We start from the raw sequence: 20,272 nt of genomic DNA on the forward strand, positions 1-20,272 counted from the left end.
GTACGCGAGCCTCTCACTGCTGTGGCCTCTCCCGTTGCAGAGCACAGACTCCAGACACGCAGGCTCAGCGGCCATGGCTCACGGGCCCAGCCGCTCCTTGGCATGTGGGATCTTCCCGGACCGGGGCACGAACCCGTGTCCCCTGCATCGGCAGGCGGACTCCCAACCACTGCACCACCAGGGAAGCCCGATCTTTCTGTTTTAATTTAGCCAAACCTTACCACTTTCCACCCTGAAGTAAACTTAAAACTCCTTATACTTAAAACACTTCCTCTTTGAGCTCTTCTCATCCAGATCCTGTAAGTTTTCGGGCATAATAGGTATCTACACAGCATATCTCCCAGAATGTTGCTCTTCACATGGAGAAAAAGACTTTGGAAGTGGATGGTATTAAATTTCCCCCCCGCCCCTAAGAAATCCTCCTTGCTCTTGTCACGTAACTGCTGTCTCTGCATCTTCTTGTCCCACCAAACGGCCACGTTTCAGAGAGTCAGGACAGAGAATAAATGGCAGGTTTCAAGATTTGAAAATCTAGCTTTCAAAGTATTCCAGAAGATGAGTACAGTGGATTGTTCTAATCCTTCCCAAAGGTTTCAGGAGGGAGTGGAGGGCAGTCTGTGGACAAACACATCACGCATTGTTGGTTTTATTTCCAGGGGTGTATGTCAGGTGGGTGTTTGAGGTTTTATTTCCTTAAGCTGCAGTGAGACTCCTGGAAAGGCCAAGTGTAAACAAATAGTCTGACATGCACCCTCCAGGGAGCCAGCTTCCAAATGCACTTGCCTAATGAAATTTCATTAATTGTGTACATCCTGTTAAAAATGCTGCCCTTCCTCTGATGAATTTCAGACTTCTGTCCGCCAGCCTTTTGTCCCATTTCATGATGAATATTAGTGACATATTTTATTTTAGTATCATGTTTCCACTTTTCTTCTGGAAAGGGATTTGACATGGCATCCATTTAATGACTGAAACAGTTGGGTCAAAGGTTTGATGTGATAGCTTAATTAAGTCATTGAATTGTGACAATTTGCACTTGCCAAAGCAGAAGTGTTACAGAGGGATTTTCAGTGAGCCTAATTGGAATGACAGCCTAGGTTTCAAGCCCTGGGTGTACAAACTTGGCTTCGTGGGATCTGATGGGTGGAAACCTGCTGTGAGAGGAAAGCAGTGTGCCCAGAGCTCCTTTCAACATTCTTTCACATCCACAAGTGTCTGCACTGGTTGCCTGATTCCCATCACCCTAATAGGAATTTCTTGAAGCATCTATGAGAAAGAGTGCACATTACTTCAAGGAATGATTAAAGCAAACAAATTCAATAAATATTTACTAAATACTTAATGTGTCCTCATTGCTCTGGGAGACACCAAGAGACCGTCACCATCTTCGGGGAAACTGGTTGAAAAGTTGGTTCAAATAAAAATGGCAGAAGTGACAGTGGGGTTGAGTTTATTTTAAATTAGTCTTGTCCAGCCACTGGATTTTCATGTCTTGGCATTTTTTTTGTGGGTCTGAGTCATAAATCTTTGTGTAGACCTATAATCATTTTTGTACATTTTTCACAATTTAAGATATTTTGAGGGCTTCCCTGGTGGCGCAGTGGTTGAGAGTCCCCCTGCCGATGCAGGGGACACGGGTTCGTGCCCCGGTCCGGGAAGATCCCACATGCCGCGGAGCGGCTGGGCCCGTGAGCCATGGCCGCTGAGCCTGCGCGTCCGGAGCCTGTTCTCTGCAACGGGAGAGGCCCCAACAGTGAGAGGCCCACATACCGCAAAAAAAAAAAAAAAAGAAAAAAAAGAGATATTTTGATAATGTCTTAATGAAATGGCTGATGCCTTTGTAATATTATGTGCGTGTTTGCATTTTCGTGTTTGTTTACAACTAGAAGTAAATGTTTTAAATCATCCTCAGTTACTTCTATTCTCTTGCTGACATTGTTCACATTAACATTTTTTTCCTAAATTATAAGATTGGTTGAAATCAAAATTTTCATTCTGGACAAGGAAGAAAAACACCAAAAGCATTCATATTCACGTAGTCCCCCCCAACCCCATCTGTTTTTCTCTCTGTTGATGATAGAAATTCAGCGCATGTCTCACGTCTGTCTCTGATTATAAGGTCCCTAGCTCAGGCTGGCTGTTGGGCATCCCGGGTCATAAAATAAAGTGATTCTCCAAGATAGAATTGAAAGTTTTCTACCTTAGGAAATCATAGACAGTTAAATTCCAGACAGTTAAAAATGTTTTTAAACAACATTTAAAAAACAGATTTATTGCCTTAGGGATGGTGAATGTGGAATTAAAAACAATTTCTTTTTTATAAAAGACCCATAGGTGATTATAGATTATACTGAATTATTTTCTATTATGTTATCAAACAGGTTTTTGTAGACTATTTTTAGAAATTATTTTCTAAAAACTAGAACTGAGCAAACTGTGACTATATAGTGATTTCATAAACATGTCAGTGATATTAAACATCTAAATTGTAGTATTTGTTTTCTTAGTGTTTCTATATAGTTTAGTTTGTATGTATTTAATACGAAAATAAAATTAATCTTGGAAATCACTGAAATTCCCTCCCTGTTCACTGGGAAATGTCTATTTTTCTCTCTGCTTACAAACAAAGAGAAAAAGAAAAAGTGCTCTGTATTATACATATATAACAAAATGTACCCCTATACCAATGCAAAAAATTGGATACAGAAATAGAATAATTTTGTTCATTTGAAAATACTTTTTATTGGAAAATCATTTCTTTTTTAAATGGTAGGATCCTTGGTGTATTTGAATTCTACATAATAGCAGCTAACTTACTGATGATATGCTAAATTTAAACCAGAAATATGGAGACAGTAGCCGGCAATCATCAACTTCGTCTATTCAACTTAATGGTGCCTCAGTTAAGTTCAAAAGTACGTTCTATGAGTGTGAAACGGCATCGTGTCCATTAGGTTTCAAGGTAGTTGAATTAGACAGAGAAGCCTATCAATATGAAAAGTGAGGAGGCCAAGAAAGACCAGAATCAAGGCTATCTCACTGAAATGCAAGTGAGACAGTACTTGCCTTGTCAAAACTGATACTTAAAACTTTGTTGTGGGGCTTCCCTGGTGGCGCAGTGGTTGGGAGTCCGCCTGCCGATGCAGGGGACGTGGGTTCGTGCCCCGGTCCGGGAGGATACCACGTGCCGTGGAGCAGCTGCGCCCGTGGGCCGTGGCCACTGAGCCTGCGCGTCCGGAGCCTGTGCTCCGCAACGGGAAAGGCCACAACAGTGAGAGGCCCACGTACCAAAATAAATAAATAAATAAAAAAGCGTTGCTGTGAATCAGACACTCCAAATGCATAGAGCCTTACAGATGGCTTGGAATATAATAGTGGTACAATTTTTGTAAAAGTCTGATAGATTAGCAAATGACAGTTTAAATTTATTATTTAATTCAGTTGTTTATCCATCAAACATTGATTGAACACTTATTTCTGGTGTGTATCAGGCAGTGCTGGTCCTGGAGGAATAAGCAAAAATATGGCATGGATATTCATTCATGCTGTATTTCTGTTATTTTTTCAGATATCTATATTCTGCTGTATTATCTGATTTCTAACTATGTGGGACTGTAGAATCTCATAATTAAAAAAATAATCTAGATGTCATTTAGAACACTGAATCTAAGCAGAACTGTATCTTCCCCTCTTAACAAAATCCACTTATTTATACTTCTTAAATATTTCTTTACAAAAGTACTAAATTACAGATTTTACAAAACACAAATCCATTTCTCTGTTTAATTTTTCGACAAAATGAAGTTAATTTTTGCCCTAGATTTACTAACTTTAGTAGTTCAAAAGTGGTCCATGTCTTGTGATATAAATTGATCTCAGTAGAAAATCTTCCTTTAACTTATATTTCTTTCTCCTCTTTTTTTCTCCCAATAGTTTTACCCAGCCACACATGTGGAAATCCTGGAGAAATACTGAAAGGAGTTCTCCACGGGACAAGATTCAACATAGGAGACAAGATCCGGTATAGCTGTCTGTCTGGCTACATCTTGGAAGGTCACGCCATTCTGACTTGCATCGTCAGCCCTGGGAATGGAGCATCGTGGGACTTCCCAGCCCCATTTTGCAGAGGTAGGTGCTGTACAGGGAGGGTGTGTGATGAGCTGATACCTGGACTCAGCAAATGGCTTTGGAATTGACATTGGAAAAGTTTCCACTTAATGAAAGCAAGACACATCACGCTGGGTCTTCCCATGTCAGCTCATTCTGTTCCCTAAAGCAATATTGTACGTAACCTAAGAAACCGTGGCTGCACCCTGTGAAGTCAATAACAAATTTAGATATGTTCCTTGAACATCCAAATTTTTCTTCATCCTGTTTCTCAAGCCTGTGGACTTCTACATATTTTTATCACTTACTGTCATAGCATTCTAAGATTTAATGCACACATTTATGGCCTCCTTGCTTTGAAGTTTCCTTTTTTACCTTTTTCTCATTAAAAATGGCAGATACCCCTTGATAAGTAAATTATACCGTTGGAAGACTCTTTCAACACTCTCGGGCTTTGGAGATAGACGATAAAGGATTGCACCAGTGCAAGTGTTCCTCGTGATTTGTTGCAAGATTAGAATCAGTTTTCTGGAAGCCTTGTGATTTTTAGTCTTTTCTGTGACATTATTTTCCTGATCCAGTAACTTTAGGAAAGGGCATGCTTTGACTCTTAGGTTTTGACATTCCTAAGAAAAAACTCACTTTATGGTTTCAAATGTAAAAGTGTAGCTTACATTCACTGAGGTCTTAATGTAATTCAGAAAGTGTGCTAAGTGCTTTACCTGAATCGTATCGCTGAATTCTCACAAAACCCCACTGAAATAATAAATACTCACACTCATTTAACAGGTAAAGAAGCACAATTTTAATTTTCAAAAGGTTCCAGAAGATAGCATATGATGAGTTAAGACACAAACCCCTGTCTGAATTTTTTTTATTGAAGTATATGGTTGATTTACAATATTGTGTTAGTTTCAGGTGTACAGCAAAGTGATTTGGTTACACCTATATATATATGGATATATCTATATTCTTTTTTTCAATTATTTTCCATTATAGTTTATTACAAGAACCCATGTCCAACTTTTTATTCATGTATGTAACCAGGCAAATCCACAGCCTTAGTTTAAGTCCTCATATCAAAATGTGTTGTTTTCATCCGTCTGTTTATATTTTCGTCTGTGCTATTTAATGAATACTTTTCTATTTTTTTTGTTATCTCTGTTACGTGTTGCAGTCTCGTGAGATCTTCCCAACGCTACTTATCTTAGTTATGGCATATTTGCTGCTACGACTGCTATTACTACAACTGCCATTATTACTACAGCTGGTAACTAGTACATATTGATTGCTTGTTATGAGCAGGCATTACTTTTCCACGTGTAATCTTCACAGTAGGTATTTTATTAAAGAAGTATTTTACACGTGAGGCATCTGAGGGTTACATGGGAAACATAACTTGTTCAAGGTATTCCAGCTGGTAAATTATCAGAGGTCAGATCCGCCATCTTCAAATCATCCCTGTGTCCTAGAGAAATTCCTGCTATGGATATTTTCTACCACACGCATCCATTACTCCTCCTGAAATGCTCATTTTCTTGCATGTTCCTCAGGTCTATTGTATCTCTCTTCTTTTTTTCCTTAGTGCTGTTAATTATTTTACATCTTCTATTGTCAAAAGAGTGGTGTCCTCAAAATCCAGATTTCTATGTCCCTTCCCTTGTCTTTTCACTGATTCCCTCAACTAAGTGATACTGTTTAAGGGCGCTGTCACTTGGATATCCTAAATGTATTCTTTTTTCCCTATTTCTACCACTGTGTATCTGATATTCACTCTGTGGAAACGTTGCAGTCACTCTCTCCATTTTGCCCTGCTTGCCCCTTTTATTCTGTCAGACTGTCTTTCACGTCTCCCCTTTCCCACTCCAGCTGTCCTGTTCCAGGTGTGTTTTCTTCTCACCCAGACCAGCTTCAAGCTGGTGAAATGAGCGCCACATCCAGAATCTCAGCCTTCATCCGACACCCTCCTCCTTAGTCCCGCTCCCAACATACACGTCTTCATCATCACCCGTCCTCTCTCAGCCAGACCACTTCAGTGACTCAACGAGAATTAAGTGCAAACCCTTGAAAACGCTGCCCCCGTGCTCCATCACCTCGTCTGAACTGACCTGTCCCCTTTCATCCGTTTGTGTTCCCAGACACAGATGTTATGCTATTGTCTCCACGCAATGCTTTGCTTGGTCTGACTTCCCAAAAGCCAACTGTGTGCGTCTCCCCCAAGTGCTGTGTTCCTCACACCAAGCTGTTGGCTTGGCATCCCCTCCACGGTGGGAGTATTGACACCAGAAATCAGCAAACTCGGCAAAGCAGAGTTTCTTCCCAGGAGTTCCTTAACCAGCTCACCACTCCATGCCTAAATCCAAACTGTCACTCATTTTTTCCTGTTATGAAGTTTTCCCTTTCATCTCCATTAAAGCCATAAATCTTACTTAGTTGTCAAGTTCACACTTAAGCCCAAATTTTAGTCACCTTTTTCTTAACCATTGCAACCCCTTTTTAAATTCTTTAAGAAAACCCAAGTCCTTTTGTCTTGAGCATTTATTTTGTTGCTCTTTTATATTTTAACCTTATGTCTTCAGCGTTTCCTCAACTAGTTTGTAAACCCCCGGGACATAATTTACAGTCATAAAAACTGTGTGACCGTGTCCTTGCTTCTACCTTAAAATTAGCCAAATCCATAGCTATTTACCCCTAATGCTGTACCTAATCCCCCATTCAAACATTTAATAGAGGAGTGGAAATATGCTGGGCATCAAATGAGGATTTATTATAAACTGGAAAATGCAAAAATAAATATTAACAGTAACTATACCAGTTTCTCTTTTGCTCATACCTCCCCAAGCATTTTCTTCTGAATTGAAGGGTCTTTACAAATTTCACAATTATAAAACTTACAAAGTCAAAGTTGATGTAACAGTCAGCTCATAATCTTTCCTATGTTGTCACCAGTTTATTAAATCCAAACCATATCAAGACGCTTTTATCATAATATTTATCTTTTCGTCTATATTATAGATTATTAAATTTATGCTTAAATTTTGCTTTTTTCAGTGCTTGGGATAGTAACATTTCAAAGGGCATTAAATTTGATATAATTCTTTTATGTAACAGATTTGAAAGATACAACACAGTTTGTCATTGATTTTGGATAACTGGATCATAAAGAAAAAAGTCGATAATGTAATTCTTATAAATGTGTAGATGTGGCATATCTGGAGGAGATAAATTAATTTCAGCGATATGGACTTAGATAATTTTAAAAAATGAAATGAGTATATTTTCTGCCTCCCCAACATCCTAGTTATTTTGTTCCGGGAATTGCTTGAGGAGTCATCTTAAAGTGCTGCTAACAGTAACACCACTGAATCTCTTTGCAATGACCTTTTCCTAGTGTTGACAGTTTTACATTGTAACTCCAAGTGGCAGTATTTAACCTGAACAATGACACTTAAATGTATCATTTCTACAGTCACGTGGTGCTCTTTAAAGAAAAAGGATGTAGCCATATATTTAATAAAGTCAGTGCATAATGAAGTGGGAGGTCAACCAGATTTACTTAAAATGGATTCCCTTAAACAGGAGACCAGCATCAAAACTGACTTCTTTCAAGGATGAGAGTTCAGATTGTCTCCTTCTGGAGGTGTGTCTTTGTCTTCCTCATTTATCCTTGAGTTTTCACCTAAATGTCTGTATCTTCCTTCATCTCCCTTCATTATTGCACATTGTTCCTATTGTCCCTCCCAATCTGTTTCTGTATTTGCAAGTGTGGTGTGTATTTAGAGGAGAAACATAAAAAGGGGAAAAGGAAAAAAAAAAAAAAAAAAAGCTAGATCTACTCAACGACGTATACTCCCAACTCAGAATTTAAATGCCTTCTTAATTTATGTTTCCCCTATTCTATTACTAAATCACACAGACTGTAATGTCACGGTCCAGGAATGATCATAAATGACTTTGAGCTCCAGGAGAATAGAGGGCCATAGCATATGAAATCCAAAAGAGAAGGTATTCTCCTTGAATGGAAAATTCGCATGGTGGGTCCTTGTCTCCAGGTTTGTGATAAGATTGTCCGAGAAGGCAGAAAGGAAGTAGGTCAGGAGCTGCCTTTGGAAAATGCTCCTTCGTAAGAAACCTATTGTCTGACGTGGAGAAATCCCCAGGGAGGAGTGGTCCTGTCCTCACGTTAGTCCACCATTAGGTGGGGAGCTTGTTCTGAAACCATCTCCCTTTGGTCCCTTCAGTGAGCATTTCCGTCCACTGCAGCTCTCCAATTCTGGATCTCATTTTTGAAAGCATTAGTGTGATCTTACGTCAACTGTCTTATTCCATGGATATAATCACATAGGAAATGTATACACGTTTGGGGACATGAGCTATATCTCTGGTCCTGGAAAAGGCTAGGCTCCTTTACGCTCTGGAAAGATGATAGGATGGTTGCATTAGGCATATGCCGCCTGAAATAAGCCAGCTCTAAGTAAACACTAGTCTCCTCAGCCAGAGATGCCTGCTCCCCCTTCCCCAAACATTACCTTCTGATATTCCTCAATTCTTTCAATGATGGAGCACTTTGTATTTGCAAAGTCTGCTTCAGAAAATAATTCTTAGCAGCTACTGCAGAGCTGAGATCCCTAAAGTCGTAGCTCTGGGCATTCCCATTCACAGGACTGTCCTAAATAACTTATTTTTGTATATTCTACGCTTCATAGATTAGCCTGTATTAACATTATGTGCACGACTCATAATGAACTACCATAGAAAGGCATCTAAAAATCATATGTATGCAATGTCAATTTGTAAATATGCTGAAACCCACAAATGTATGATCCTGTGTATACCTCAAATCACCTTGAGATGTATGCAGGGAAAGTAATAGTAGTCTTGTTTTGAAGGTAAGGAACTAAAGCTTCAACTGTGTTGACATATGTTGGTTTATGACTTGAACTTTGTAGCAAGGCAGCTGTCCTTCTGATTTTATCATTCTACTGTTACTAAATTTGATTAAGTAGCATTTGTACATAATTTAAAAATTTAATAATACTGAAGGGATTATAGTGAAAAGGAACATCCTGTTGAAACACCCATACTCTTAGGCTGTAGACATTTCAATAAAATTTAACCATTTTTGTCATTATTATCTTATATATGCTTATACTTTCTTTCTTGCTTTGTCAAGTTAAAACTTTTTAAATTGACATCTTGCAATGAGTGTTACTGTAATTTTATCACTCCATTCACCATGTCTTGTTTCTTCCAATTTAATTTAGATTTCTAAACATTATAAATCTGAATAATGCACTTGACCGTTTATACCTTATTTCTTTAATTTTTGACAGCATCTTTCGCCTGTCCACTGTATAAGATGTGACTATCACTGCCTCTGCTCTTTCCAGTAAATGTTCTAATACTTTCCTTCCTCTATGTTCTCTCAGCTGTAATAGCACTTTTGCAGTATCAAAGTTGTGAACGTGTACGTTTTATTCTATGCTCGTAATTAAGTCCTTCTTAATTTGTCTGAAGGCTGGATAGCAATAAACAACATTCGTGTTATTACAACTGTGTACATATTGTTCCAACATCATCATCCCTGTGCCACTCAAAGAGAGTTCAGATCAGATGAGTTCTTTCTTAGCCTCAATTATTCATAATAATGCCACAATTACTTTTTTTTTTCCCACATTTGGACCAAGACTTTCTTGTTCTGCTTGTTTAGTTAATGTAACATTAGCAGGCTCCAGTGTTACTATTGTCTGCTCGTGTTAAACCCCAAATGAGTATTTCTGACTGGTGGTTGGTTTTGATTTAGTGGTGATTTGGGCACTTTTGTGTCTGGCTTTCAGTCAGGGTTGGCAGCTGTGTCTCCATCCACTGGCAGAGGGAGGAAAGAGCCTGGGGTTGTTATGGGCAGGCCTCCCACACGTATATTGCACGGGTTAGACTCAGTCGTGTGGGCGTCCTTAACTGCAAGGAAAGCTCGAACGAAAAGGGAGAAGAAAAAGCAGATTTGGTAAATGGCTGGCCTGTTGCCACGACTGCCTCTATTTGTCCTAAATTTTTGAATTATTTTTTTTCCCCTTGTTGATTTATAAAACTTATGTTTCCTCCCATAATCCATAATCCAGATATCTTCTACTGTACAATTATTTGAATTATTGCTGGGAATGAACTCTGTTCTTCCTGAAGGTCACTGACATTTCTCTAACGTAAACCAGATTGCATCGTATTTTGCATACACTTGTCTTCTGCAGTTCCTGAAGTCTCGGTCATCGCCACCCTCAGCATATTGTACCTTCGTCCCCTTGTCTGTGCCCCTTTTGCCCTCATTTCCCCAAATCCATCACTTCCGTCTCCCTGTTCCCTCAGAGGGTCCAGCACTGGCTTGTAGGTCTGTGAAAACCCTCTGAGCTTTAGCATGCCTGCAAATCGTCCCTGTCTGCATCTGTACTGACGGACAGTCTAGCTGAGGATCAAATTATACGTGGAAACCATTTCCTCCCAGAATTGTTAAAGCATTGTTTCATTATTTTAAGCATATTATTGGCTTCTGCTTGAAAAGAAATATTCCAAACTAGAAAAGTAATAAGTTTTCCAGGCATATGTCAAAAGAGAGAGAGAAAGAAAAAAAAAAGACAGGTCTTTAAAAAAGCATCCACAAGTGAAATATTATTTGAGGGGAGATACTATATTCCTAATCTTTTGGAGTAGAAGGATAACATGCAGCATGGGGAAAAGCCAGAGATGTTCAGAATTAGCTATAGGTTGTAGCCCAGAGCATCCTTCCTCTGTGTGATGGAGCTGATGCGGGCAGTGACCGTCATCATTCAGGCAGGGGCTTGGGGCTGTTCAGCTGCCACACGCCTAACCAAGAAAAACTCTCCGTTCCTCAGTATTTAGATCAGTGCCGTTCGCTAGAAATATAGTGCAACCCACAAGTGGGAGCCATTATGTAATTAAAATTTCCTAATAACTACATTGATCAAGTAAAAAGAAACAGGTGCATTTAATTTTAATAATGCATTTTTATTAACCCAGCATAGTCCAAAGATGGCCATTTCTACACATAATCAGTATAAAACATTAATGACGTAGTTTGCACTTTTCCCCCTAGTCTTTAAAACCTGACGTGTATTTCACAGTTAAATCATTTCTCAAGGTGAAATAGCCACATGTTCTCATTAGCTATGTATGCTAGTATCTACTGTTTCAGACAGCTCAGACTTAGCAAGCAGAAGAATTTTAGTTTTCTTTTTTTCTATCCACAGCAATTGTTAATGTATGCAGAGTTCTGGTGCTGTGAGTACATGTCACTTTCACTTATGATGTAGGGTTCAATATACAGTTGTAGTTTTATGATAAGGACTCATAAGAAAATGGGTCTGAAATATACACATCTATGCCATTCTCTGATTGGAATTCTCCCCTTTAACTTCTGGGCAATTGCTGAAACAGATTCGAGCTGAATAGTATCGGGAAGGAGACGCCTATTTTTACTTTTACTTTTAAGCAAAAGATCACAGTGAGCCTAGCTCTCCAGTAATCCAAAAAGATTTCTCAAAAGGAATCTCATTTCAGATACTATCTTACTTTGGGAAGAAATGATATTGGGATCTAATGAATGAAGATTATGGGAAACTTTGAAGAAGAGGGTAATTAGCTCTAGTGGAGTCGTGGCAAAGAATTGAAAACAGCTTTGCGCATGTGTGGCTCCGGATGTGTAAAAGAATAAAAATAAGAGTGATGCTAGGGAGAAAATCAACTAGATTCAATTCTGGGACCTAGCAGTTATGATCTGTGCTACTGTTAAGTACATTGGATTCCTCTCTCACACTTCTTTTCCATCTGTAAACTACTACATACACTACGGTAAGATGTTCGTACAGCAACCTAGCTACAGAGACCACACACCCAATTTCTACACAGTATCGTCAATAGAAAAGCAAATGTTTTGAAAAGATGATATTCTCAGTGTTAGTATGAGGATTAAGTGAAATGACCTATGCAAAACATCCTGCAAAGTCTTTAACACAAAAAGAAGGTGAATAAAGCACAGCTGATCTAGCATGATGTTTATGGGCTGTGCGGTGTTATTTTCTCTCTCTGTTGTCAATTTTCCTACCTGTGTAATAGTACCTATTTCACAGGTCTGTTGTAAAGATTAAATGAGATAATCCAGATAAAATGCTTAACAGAGAACTCGACACAGTGAAGTTCTATATGTATTAGCTGTTACAATTACTATCTCTATCTTCTCCCCGCTCCAGTTTTGAAAGCAAATTCAGATTTCAGATTTAAGTGTTTGGAGACAAATAGATTATAGGATCTCAGTGCTAGTAGCTCTTAAACAAATGGCTCTTCTGCATTACTGAAATTCTTTGGGGGGGAGAAAAAAAAACCAACTACCAGGCTGATTTAAGAAGAGAAACTGAATGAATAGAGACTCAGACAAAGAGCCAGTTAAGTGCCTACTAAAGGGTGAGTCCGTGTCAGGACAGGTCATTGTGTTTTATGTGTCACTACTTGGACTGCAATAAGGAAACAAAAACCACATATACAGCGTGTGTGTAGATACACATATGCATATAAATAGCATGACAGTATCAAAAATGTAGGTTTGGCAATAGTCAGATGGAGATTATTTCTAGATTCCTTTTCCTTAAGGGACTAATCAATCAACCTTTTTCTTAAGGGATTACTCAATCAGACTCAACGTATTTTTAATAAGGAACACATGGAGGAGCATCTGTTAGCTAATGATAGACATTTCAGCTTGGTCACTCAAATTGTAGATTTTTAAGAAAAAGATGCGGTGATAACAACAGTTAAACCTGTAGCAATGACCAAATGTCAGACATCATTTACATGCTTTACAAATATCCTTGTGTTTAACTTTCACAGTAACCCCACAAGTTTTGTATTATCATTGATCCTGCTTTTCAGCCAGAGAGCCTCGAGCACAGAGACATGAGGTGACTTTTCTGAGGTCACACAGTAGTGAATGGGAGAGTTGGAATCTGGGCCTGGTGTCTTATGCCATTGGGCACTGCAATGCCCTGCGCGTTCCCTTTTAATTTATGAGAATAAAAAAAATAGGTTCCGGGGCTTCCCTGGTGGCGCAGTGGTTGAGAATCTGCCTGCTAATGCAGGGAACACGGGTTCGAGCCCTGGTCTGGGAAGATCCCACATGCCACGGAGCAACTGGGCCCGTGAGCCACAACTACTGAGCCTGCGCATCTGGAGCCTGTGCTCCGCAACAAGAGAGGCCACGAGAGTGAGAGGCCCGCGCACCGCGATGAAGAGTGGCCCCCGCTTGCCACAACTAGAGAAAGCCCTCGCACAGAAACGAAGACCCAACACAGCCATAAATAAATAAATAAAGCAAACTGTCAACAAGTAAAAATAAACACAATTATTAAAAAAAAAAAAAAAAAAAAAAAAATAGGTTCCTTTCAAGAAGGAACTTACATTTTCATTGGGGAACAAATATTTGAAGTTGGATTAGACAGACAAACATTTTCTTCTCGAGGGATTGGTGCTTGAGCCCTGAGGAATCTGGGAAAGGGCGGAGAGAACACGGCTTGTCTGGGGATGTCCTGCTTCTGAGGATGAAGCGTGTGCCTTGGTTTTCTCCGGGGGAGATGGAAGTTGGTGGTCTCCAGCATCCTCCCGTTTCTCCACCTGCTCCTTGGGCAATGCAGGAGCAGGTGTCTGGCAGACCTGCAGGCCCTTCAGAGATTACGAGCCTAAAAAGAGAAATGTAAGGGCAGTAAGATGCCGGCAGGGAAGAGTGACTGCCAGTCTCGGTATTTTCTGCAGAAGCCTGTGGTTCAAAGCAAGCACCAGCTAAAACTGTTTTCTGTGGGCTTGATGGGAGCTACCACCAGCAACAGCCTCAGGGCTTTCAGATGAACAACATGATATATAAACCCAGCTCAAGAGAGCCTTGAGCCCAAAGAGAGCTGTTTGGCAGTAGGATCTTTCTCATTGTATTTTAAAGGCTAACCTATGACTTGCTGCAGCCGTTTCTTTGTAGAGTAAGTCAATCTTGGAGCACAGGAGGCAAGCAGGGATCCATTTGCCCCAGTCAGATGGTCTTCCTTCTCTGGGGAAGGCTTCTCTTTGCATGAAGTTGGTCCTCTTTCCTCTTTCTCTGTCACAACCCTAAATCCTTCCCTACCGCCAATTTGTCCTCACAGGGATTCTCATGTGGGGGCAGAAGGGTGAGGCCTGAAGGATGCTGCTGGCATCTGGGCTCCGTGAACCTGCAGGGTACTGGTTCCAGGCAGAGTGGTGTTAGGAGGCCCTTGAGACCAGATAGAAGCTGCCTGAGACGTGATTGGCCAGTAACTCTTCCCTCCCTATTTTCCATTTTTGGCCAACAGAATCTTTTTCAGCCCCTGTGAATTCCTAAAGAAGGAAAGCCAGGGGGAAGTAGAAATAGCATGGCTAAGCATTTTATTTAGACCAGATCTCTGCGGCAGGTGTTGCGTTATAAACTTGGCGTACATTCGCTTATGTTTTCTTGTCCAAAAGTGTTCAAGGTTAATATTGATACCGAGAGTTTGCAGGTGAGGGATCTAACTCCCTGAGAGGTGAGCGATCCCGTCCAGGGCTGCAGACACAGTAGGTGGTAAAGGCCATTCTCACTTTGTGCCCTCTGCTTGGCGTGGGTAAGGAGAGGTGTTTTTGTTTTTTCCTTTTGTTCTGTTGAGAAGCGTGATCTGTAAACCACTGAAAAATAACCATAAGCGAGTTATGATCAGGGACTAAAACTGCTTACTCGCCAAGACTCTAACCTTGTTTCTCTCTGTCTCAATAAAAGCATTTAAGATAAATATTCACCTAAAAGTGTCAAAACACAGTGTCACTATTACTTGAGAGTTTTAAAGAGTGTAGGATACGGCAGCTGTTTTGCTTTTTTTGAAGAGTTGATGGATTTTATGCATTTCAGGACAGTTGTATTTCCTTGGAAGGATGACTGAGAGCATGCAAACATGCCACCAAATAAAGTACCAGGAGCAGTCTTGGCAATACCTTTAATAAAACATGCTAAACAAGGGATGTCAGTGCCTAAAGGTGCAAATTTCTTTAATTGATAAGCCTTACATAATGTGACTGGAAATGACAATATGGCACTTGCCAGCGCTTTATGAAATGTCACTCAGGGTGTTTAATTGCAGACATTCTGCCACTAGTGATGATGGGGAAGACAAATACTGGGAGAGCATGTAGCTGGAGGGGAGGAGGATGGAGAGAAGTCATGCTTTTTGTGGGTACCAATCAATTCTGTGATATTTAAAACACAGCTGGCTTTTTATTAGTTATGTTACAGAGGTAACATTGTAAAATGAATCTTAGATGATCTTTCTTGTCAGGACCAAGCATTTCAAAGTAAGATTGAATGAGGTAGTCTTCATATAAGAAACTCAGATCTAAATAAAGTTTGAATGGCTTTAGACAATTTAGTTTTCAGCACTTTTCTTGCATACTGTGTAATAACCAACTCTAAGTCTTACCAAAATTGAAAAAAAATATCAATAACATGTCAACATTATTATAGTAAATCTAGTCTACATGGTTTGCATTTCACTATGATACAAGGCTTTCTGATAAGCACTCTTTTTTTTTAATATAAATGATCTCATTAAATACAATCTTGGAACTGGTTTAAAGCATAGTCATAAGTGCCTGTATACAAATCATTTTGTGGATCAATTCACAGTATTTTCCCATGATTTGTTTTTCCATGTAAGTACCATATTAGGTTGCAGGGCTGAAGTTGTCTAGTGCCCAGAAAAACACACGTCCAATTAAATGCCATTCATTGTGACAGGCAGTGATGTAAGTGTTTAATAGCGAGGACTTGGTCATTCAAGGTCTTGATCCTTCAGGGTCATTTCTTACTTACTAGCTCAACATCATGGACAAGCTGTCTGCAAAACCTCTGGTTCTGAATCTGTTGAATTGGATTAATGCTACTTTTTTTTTATAATTGAAATATAGTTGATTGACAATGTTGTGTTACTTTCAAGTTGCAGAGCAAAGTGATTCAGTTTGGATTATATATATATTATATAGCTGGATTAAAACTACTTTTAATTTCATGGGACTGGTAAAGTTTAAGTGAGATGCTTCAAGTACTTAGTACCAATAATAGCTATTATTATTGAAATCATTATCATGGAAGAGCTAGAATGGAACAGAAATGGAGACCGAAGGAGGCCAGTTCATCCTCTGAAAAGCTCTTAGAGACGAAAGTCATAGAGCATAGTGCATTGTTTTCTCTTTTGAAGATTGGTATCAAGTCATAAACGTTTCAGTTTTAACTGACAGCATTTTCTTCTCAATATCCTCAATATTATACAAAGGAAGAGTTCTCTCTCTCCCCATAATTGAACATAATGAGTGTTTGCAGTGTTTGCTTCTACACATAATGCTATAATTAGTGTCTCTGTACATATAACATTGCTTTTGTTTCTTCTGTTTGATTATTTCCTAAGGATAGAATTCTCAGAATGTTATTTATGCTTTGCAAATTTGCTGAACAAATTTCCATGCCGCAAGTATTTTCACTACAATTACTCTTGGTTTTGATGTTAGTATTTCCTTTTAAGTTGCTGAGAATTTACTAGCATTAAAATGATGCCCCAAAGTTGCCTTTTTTTTTTTTTTTTTTATTGCCAGTAGAATATATCTGCTGTCTATTTGTATTTGTTCATTTTTTCTTTCAAGAAACGTTTATCCAGGAGAGACAAGATGTCAGATACATTTAACAGTCGGGTCACTAGACTTTTTCTGTCAAGGGCCAGATAGCAAATATTTTATGTGTTTCAAGCCGTATGGTCTGTTTCCGCTACTGTAATCAGTCATTTTAGAGCAAAAGACTCTATAGACGCTACCTAAACAAATAGGCATGGCTGTTTCCAGTAAAACTCTATTTACAATAACAGATACTGGGCTGTATGTAGCCCACAGGCTGTAGTTTGCTTACATTAGTTCTTCGCTGGGGCTACAAAGTGAACAAAACAAGAAAAATGCCAACTGCCATGAGAATATCTTAATGGGTAGAGGTAGACCACATAAATCGAAAAAACAATGAGTAAAAACAAATAAATATGTCACATATCCAATCGTAGTACGTATTCACAGACGCTCTCACTAAGACAGTGACATTTGATTGAGCTGTGGTGACCAGTTGCTTGGTTTGCCCTGGACTGTCCTGGTTTTAGCACCGGAAGCCCCATGTCCTGGGAAACCACTACCTTTGGCCAAACCAGCATTATTTGGACCCCTCGGAGAGGTGAGAGACTAAACTGTATGAGAATGTCAAGAGCATGGTCCAGATCAAGGAAATAGCCAGGGTTTTGATCCTGAGTGACCCCAGGGTGAGTGGAGAATAATGCAGCAGCCAGTATGGTGGAGCAGACTGGACAGTGGTGTGGATCTGGGAGAAACGGTCAAAGAAGATGGGCGTTGAAAGATCCTGGGAGCCCCGTGGACCATCATACAGACTTCAGCTTCTATTCTGAGCAACGCGGGAAGACACGGGAGGGTTTTGACAAGAGAAGTGGCATCATCTCATTTTGAACGTAAGAGCCTTACGCTGGCTGCTCTGTTGAGCAAAGAATATATGGTGGGAAGGGCAAAGTGGGAATACCTGTTAGGAAGCCACTGCAGTCTTCAAGGTGAGGGATGATGTCATGTTGAGAGACAGTAGGAGCAGGGAAGGCTGCACAATGCATTTGGGTTAAGAATACAGCTTAGAAGGGTCAACTTTTCCGAGAGACTTCTCTGAAGACCTACTGGATAGTAGATTCCCTCCCGCCTCTGACCCAGGGCACTCTTTATCCTATCATTCTTATTCTTTATCATTGCATTAAAAAAAAAAAAAAAAAATTATAGACTTCATTTTTTCGAGCAGTTTTAAGATTACGGAAAACTTGAGCAGGAACTAGAGAGTGTTCCTATATACTAATTGCTCTGCCCCCTGCGCAGTCTCTCCTATTCTTAATATCTTACGTTAGTGTGGTACCTTTGTTACAACTGATGAAATGATATCGATACACTTTGACAAATGTATAATGCCATATATCCACCATTACAGTATCATGTAGAATGGCTTCACTGCCCTTAATAAAATCCTCTGTGTTCCACCTGTTCATCTCTCCCTCCACCAGAAACCCTGGTAACCCCTGATCATTTTACTGTCTCTATAGTTTTACCTTTTCAGAATGTCATATAGTTGAAGCCATACAGTATGCAGCCTTTTCAGATTGGCTTCTTTCTCTTCGCAGTATGCGTTTAAGGCTATTCCATGTCTTTTTGTAGTTTGGTAGTTCAATTCCTTAGTTTTCTGAATAATATCCCATTATATAAATGCAACAGAGTTTGTTTATCCATTAATCTATTGAAGGACATCTTGGTCACTTCCAAGTTTTAACAATTATGAATAAAGCTGCTATAAAAACCAAACAAACAAACAAAAAAGAATACAGTTTAAAGAAAGAGCCAGTAGAATTTTACGATGCAGTGGTTACAGGCTATGAGAGAAATAGGAGAGTCATGGATGGCATCATTTTTATCTAAGCCACTGGAAGAATGGGGTTCCCGTTTACTGAAGGGGAGAGAGAGCTAGGGAATTTCAGATTTGGAAAAGGAAAGGTCAAGAATATGATTTGGGGGTTAGTGAGTCTGGAATATGCTATTTAGACATCCATATGGATATGCCAGGTTGGCAGGTGGATACAAAAAACTGAAATGCAAGAGAGATCTGAAACTGAACTACAAATCTGAGAACTGTCAACATATGTACCGTATTTACATCCACATAACTGAAAACTAGATGAGATCACCCAGGTAGTAAATGCAGTTAGGAAGAAAAGAGGTCCAAATACTGAATACTGGGCCCTACACTAAAGATTGGGAGATGGAATCAAAATAATGAGGAGATTGACAAGAAATGGTCAATAAGATTAGAGGCATCCATGTGTGTAGTATATAAAGTAGTAGTGAATAAAAGCATATGTACACGTTGTACTAGTGTCATTTTTTGTTGTTGTTGTTGCTATACTATACCTTTGTATGATATAATCATTGGTGGAAAATGGAAGACGGGTACACAGAATCACCCTGGACTATTTTTGCAACTTCTTATGAATTAGCAATTATTTCAAGATAAAAGAAAGTTTTAAAAGTATACCGAGAAAAGTCCTTCAAGGAGGTGGAGATGGATAACTGTGGGATGTTGTTGAGTGCTTGTATAAGATAAGAACTGAGAACTGACCATTGGATTTGTTGGTGTGGCTGACGTGAGAAGAGCAGTTCTTGTGGACCGCTGAGGACAAAATCCTGACTCAAGTGGGTTCAGTAGAGGATGGGAAGAAATTAAAGATTGCAATTATATACATTTCTTGAGATCTGTTGCTGGGAGAGGGATTTTTATAAATAAAGTTAAAGGTAGATATGGAGTCTGGAAAATAGATGTGGAATCAAAAGATAGTTGCTTTTTAAAAAACGTTTTCGAATGGGGAAAATTACAACATGTTTGTATGCTGAGAGCAGTTCTCCAGTAAAAAGGGTAAATGATCATTTGTTGGGAGGTTTGGCTTAGAAACTTGTTCAGGGATGAAAGCAAGAGCACAAACAGCATTAACCCTAGGTTAAGAACGTTTACCATTCATATAGGAAGGAAATTTTATGAGCAGAAAAGCAGATAGGTGATCAAATATGGTGTCAATAGATTGTAAAATGTCTCTTTTGATTGCTTCTGTTTTCTTAGGGAATTAGGAAACAAAATCACCATGTAGTATTAAGGATATGGTAGGAGATGCTGGCAGGTGGATGAGGAAGAGGGTACAAAATGGTCATTCCCCCCGAAAGAGGACTGAATGGACGAAGGGAACAAAGTAGGAATGTCATCATTGAAAGCCAACTTGGATGTGGTCCTTAATTTAAAGTTAGACCCATCAGTGTATTTTTGTTTGGGTTTTTCTCCACCCATGTCTACCATGGGAGAAAATGTGGATTTGCCCTGATTTGAGTCTAAGGTGTTGACAGTGGAGTTACGGCAGACCCAAGGCAATGACTGAAATGATGGCCATGAAATCTGAGGATGGCAAGGGGAGAAATGGGGACATGAGGGGCCTGAGGGGAAGGAAGTGAAAAAATGTCA

At 39.4% G+C, this 20,272-nt stretch overlaps 1 protein-coding gene across 1 annotated transcript in view; it reads left to right on the forward strand.

Annotated features, from left to right (window-relative positions):
* LOC103077051 (CUB and sushi domain-containing protein 1-like) overlaps positions 1–20,272 on the forward strand; it is a 902,706-nt gene that overhangs the window by 613,551 nt on the left and 268,883 nt on the right. Inside the window, exon 7 of the mRNA XM_007468990.1 lies at positions 3,934–4,128. Coding sequence (XP_007469052.1) covers positions 3,934–4,128 — 195 coding nt within the window. The remainder of the gene's footprint in view (positions 1–3,933; positions 4,129–20,272) is intronic.

Source organism: Lipotes vexillifer, unplaced genomic scaffold (genome assembly GCF_000442215.2).
Source record: "Lipotes vexillifer unplaced genomic scaffold, Lipotes_vexillifer_v1.1 scaffold864, whole genome shotgun sequence".
Classification (NCBI taxonomy): Eukaryota; Metazoa; Chordata; class Mammalia; order Artiodactyla; family Lipotidae; genus Lipotes; species Lipotes vexillifer.